At 46.9% G+C, this 5,000-nt stretch overlaps 1 protein-coding gene across 1 annotated transcript in view; it reads right to left on the reverse strand.

Moving 5' to 3' along the window:
• Positions 1-5,000, reverse strand: part of col27a1a (collagen, type XXVII, alpha 1a) — a gene marked incomplete at both ends in the record, with an annotated part of 120,368 nt that overhangs the window by 22,463 nt on the left and 92,905 nt on the right. Inside the window, 2 exons of the mRNA XM_080529368.1 lie at positions 3,113-3,166; positions 4,137-4,181. Of these exons, the coding sequence (XP_080385494.1) occupies positions 3,113-3,166; positions 4,137-4,181 (99 nt within the window). The remainder of the gene's footprint in view (positions 1-3,112; positions 3,167-4,136; positions 4,182-5,000) is intronic.

Genomic DNA, 5,000 nt, shown 5'->3' on the forward strand with positions numbered 1-5,000 from the left:
ATTATGTCAAAATGCAGCACTATCGTGCACAGATCAGCCTTACAACATATAACGTTAAGTGCCTGTTACTTGCCGCTTTCAGTTCTAGTAGACTAGTTTAGATCTCGCAACCAGGGAAATGCCGACATGTGTTAAAGCCCCGATTCTATTTTTATTTCTCCTGACACGTTGAGCACTGTGCTTTTTTTTGTTGGTGAACTACCGTAATAAGCCTAAAAAAGTTCAACTGTTCAAAAAGTGCAACTTCTCTGCTTTCAGAAACTGTTTGAATTTTTTAGATTGGGCATATAGTTCATGAATTACGATAGTTTGAAGGAACGCTGTAAAATCCTGTCGGCGCCGACAGCTCCGGTTTCGGAGCAAGACGCGAATGTATCGGCATTAGTCAAATACATGCTCACATCCAGTCATCCGCTCACTGCTCTCCATCAAAAATGGCACATCCATCAATAATATGACATAATAACAACTGCTCTGATTAGATTGCTTAGATTGTTTAATACACCAACGGGGGGAAAAGCGAGATGAACTCGCGAGTATCATGCTTCCTCCATTGAACGGAAAGTCCTATCTATTCCATTCAAAGTGTTTTAGCCTTCCCCCTTTCCACTGGTAATAAGGAATTGGCAAGAATAGATTGATATAAATAGATCAACATAATGCAGCACTATCATGCACAGATCAGCCTTAAAACATGTAACATTAGATATATAACAGAGCGATGCATTTCTACGGAAAGGCTGACTGACGCGGGGCTCATACAATCTCCGCTTTGTACGAGTGCTCCGGTGTCTTGCTGGTAGTCAAATATATTTATTTATATATACAGCATATGGATGTTACGTGCCTGTTACCTGCCGCTTTCAGTTCTAGTAGTTTAGATCTCGCAACCAGGGAAACGCCGACATGTGTTAAAGGGAGCAAGACGCGAATCTACCGGCATTTGACTCATGAGTGAACGGCGAAAATGGCTGGACGGCACAGCTTGGGATTCCATTGAAGTTACAGGGAACTATGTGTGAAAGAGGCTTAAATGTTGAAATAACAGTAATACAATGTTCATTGATAAAATGACATAAGGGGTTTTAGAAGGGGAATGATGAAGCACTGGACTGAGGAACAGCATAGGCACAGGACATCGCCATAATAGCGATTTTTTTGTTATGCTTGTTGTAAATAAAAGTTCTATGATGCATTGAAATGACATTAAACTAAGATAATACGATGGTTATCATAATTTTTCTAATCTTTATTAATAAGTTATTACAGAAACAGTAAGTGACATTTTCCGAGAGCGAAATCTGTTGTGGTATTTAAAAATGGCGGTTAGCGAAGAAATCTATGAACATGGGATGACGATTTCCATTGACCAATCAACGGTGTGCAGCGTCACACGTCACACGCAGCCTGGCAAAAAAGTACCTTTCGCTACCCATCCCGAACAAGAACAAAAAATGGCACGGGTACTAAATGGCACGGGTACTGTTGGCAGTGGAGAAAGGCTAAAGAACAGGGTCAAACCAGGCCGACCCGGGTCGGCCCTGTAGTGGAAAAGCGCCACATGTCATCCAGACTGGGTTTGTGTCCGTAGTGAGAGGCCCCACACTGGGTGGTAATGGAGAACAGTGGCGCTCCTTCCTGTGGTGCATTAATGCTTGTGGAGGACATGGGAGGAAGGAGCTGCATGTGTCCTTGAGCAAGGCACTTAACCCCCAATCGCTCCAGGGGCGCCGACTATGGCTGACCCTGTGCCAAACACAGAGCAAAACATACCACATCCCAACAATTGACTGACGAAGTTGATTGCATGGCAAATAAAATATGTTCTCTCTCTCTCTCTCTCTCTCTCTCTCTCTCTCTCTCTCTCTCTCTCTCTCTCTCTCTCTCTCTCGCTCCAGACCAGATGTGTGAGCTGTGACATCAGTCTCTGGCTTCCCAGGAGGAGACGTTTAATACACACTAATAAATCATATATATACGCTAATAAATATTGAATAGACATTAATACATGTCTTATAAACTAGCCGCTCTCCTTAATGAAACCTCCACAGAGTTAACAGGCTTGGCCAGAGACAGAGAGGCTGCTGTTGGTGGGCAGCGATTCAGACTCAGCTGTAGTTCAAATGGAAACAGATAAAGAGAGGGAGAGATAGTGTGTGTGTGTGGGGGGGGACGGGGGGATGGACGGACAGAGAGTGACAAAGGGACACAAAGAACTCAAGAGAGAGATGGAGAGAGGAGAGAGATGGAGAGAAGAGAGAGATATGGAGAGAGGAGAGAGAGATGGAGAGAGGAGAGAGAGATGGAGAGAGGAGAGAGATGGAGAGAGGAGAGAGGGATGGAGAGAGAGATGGAGAGAGGAGAGAGATGGAGAGAAGAGAGAGAGAGACATGGAGAGAGGAGAGAGAGATGGAGAGAGGAGAGAGGGATGGAGAGAGGAAAGAGAGATGGAGAGAGAGATGGAGAGAGGAGAGAGAGATGGATAGAGAGATGGAGAGAGGAGAGAGGGATGGAGAGAGGGATGGAGAGAGGAGAGAGGGATGGAGAGAGGAGAGAGAGATGGAGAGAGGAGAGAGAGATGGAGAGAGGAGAGAGGGATGGAGAGAGGAGAGAGGGATGGAGAGAGAGATGGAGAGAGGAGAGAGAGATGGAGAGAGGAGAGAGAGATGGAGAGAGGAGAGAGGGATGGAGAGAGGAGAGAGGGATGAGAGAGGAGAGAGGGATGGAGAGAGAGATGGAGAGAGGAGAGAGGGATGGAGAGAGGAGAGAGGGATGAGAGAGGAGAGAGGGATGGAGAGAGAGATGGAGAGAGGAGAGAGAGATGGAGAGAGGAGAGAGGGATGGAGAGAGGAGAGAGGGATGGAGAGAGGAGAGAGAGATGGAGAGAGGAGAGAGAGATGGAGAGAGGAGAGAGGGATGGAGAGAGGAGAGAGGGATGGAGAGAGGAGAGAGGGATGGAGAGAGGAGAGAGGGATGGAGAGAGGAGAGAGGGATGGAGAGAGGAGAGAGGGATGGAGAGAGGAGAAAGGGATGGAGAGAGGAGAGAGGGATGGAGAGAGGAGAAAGGGATGGAGAGAGGAGAGAGGGATGGAGAAAGGAGAGAGGGACTCACTGGCTCGCCTTCTATTCCCTTGGCTCCTGGAGGTCCAGAGGATCCTTGGATACCCTGTGGGTGGAACAGCCAATGAGTGCAATGCACACACACACACACACACACACACACACACACACACACACACATACACACATACACACACACACACACACACACACACACACACACACAGAAACTGTGGGCATGCAGTCTGAGCTGCACTACTCTGAGATTAGACCCCCTATTGCCCATAACAGAACCACTTTTGGACCTAAAAAACCCATATGACTGTAGAAAGACTAGCCTCTAGAAAGACTAGCCCTAAGAAGAGGGGTCATCTGAGGTGAGCCTGTAGTGTAACCTTGCCACATGTTGTGTGTTATCTGGGGTGCCACCTGAGATGCAGCTTGTGTTCTGTTCACCTGATGGTGTGTGAGCGTGCATGTTAACACTAGAACAGCCATGGGTGGGGTCATTAACACTAGAACAGCCGTGGGTGGGGTCATTAACACTAGAACAGCCATGGGTGGGGTCATTTGACCCTGTTAAAAAAACTTTATATCTTTGCACTCGATCAAATTTCAGGACCCTCCTTTCTAGATATGTGCGTTCTACCACCCAGTATCCTTACATTTTCTCATTTTTCAGGATAAGCTAGTATAAAGCTTTTCTGTGCAGGAGGCAGGTTAATTTACAAGATGGCCAACTAGTGGTCATTGTATGTAAATAGCAGCTTTCCATTGTAAAGACTATGGTCATTTGACCCCCGAGACGGCTCTTATAGTAGGTAAAAAAGGCATGGTTGTTCGAGTGTTAACAGTGCCTGGCTCAGAGAGGGAGGGGGGGAGAAGCCTGGCTCAGAGAGGGAGGGGGAGAGAAGCCTGGCTCAGAGAGGGAGGGGGAGAGAAGCCTGGCTCAGAGAGGGAGGGGGAGAGAAGCCTGGCTCAGAGAGGGAGGGGGAGAGAAGCCTGGCTCAGAGAGGGAGGGGGAGAGAAGCCTGGCTCAAAGAGGGAGGGGGAGAGAAGCGGGAGGCAGAACTTACAGGAAACCCTCGGGGTCCAGCTTCCCCCGGCTCCCCGATCTTCCCCTGGAAAAACAGCAGAAAGATAAGACAGGTCAAATTCAAGCACCTTTCAAGGACTTTCATGACTCAATTCCCTCAAATTCAAGGACCCAACACGGCATAGTTTGAGACAGACCTAGATGAGAATTGATATAATAGGAACGATCCGCTCACAGACAACAACTAAAAAGAGAGGCTTGAATGTGTGAACACTAGATGGTCTCTTGCCTTCTCTACCACAGCACAGCAAAACAATATATTGTGAAATATGTGTAAAGTTAAGCAATACAGAGACTTATTTACTAGTTGATGAGCTAAAACAAGTAAAACATTTTTGAATATATATATTTTTTTAGAGAGAGAGAGAGAGAGAGAGAGGAATTCAAGCACTTTCAATGACCCATGTCTATTTTCAAAAACTTTTAAGACCTTGATCTTTTTTTCTCTAATTCACAAACTTTCAAGGATTTCAAGGACCCGTGGGAACCCTGATAAGAGGATAAATCATACCATTAGAGCATGTCAGGGGGAGGCTGGTGGAGGTAGAAATCGGAGGACGGGCTCATTGTAAATGCATAGCCCAGAATCAGGAACGGTGTCAAAGGAATGGCTATCGTCCATTGATCGTACAACCTGCTATCAAAGATGGCGACATGACCAAGAGCATGTAGGATGTAGATCCCCCGTTCCTCACATTACAATGAGGTCACCCTGGATGTCCACCTCCGCCAGCCTCCCCTGGCATGTAGATACCATACTGTATCAGTCTGTGTCCCTGGAGGGAGGCTGGCGGAGGTGGACATCCAGGATGACCTCATTGTAATACGAGGAACGGAATGAAGA

Source organism: Nansenia antarctica (assembly GCF_963989245.1).
Source record: "Nansenia antarctica genome assembly, chromosome: 4".
NCBI classification, from domain to species: Eukaryota; Metazoa; Chordata; class Actinopteri; order Argentiniformes; family Microstomatidae; genus Nansenia; species Nansenia antarctica.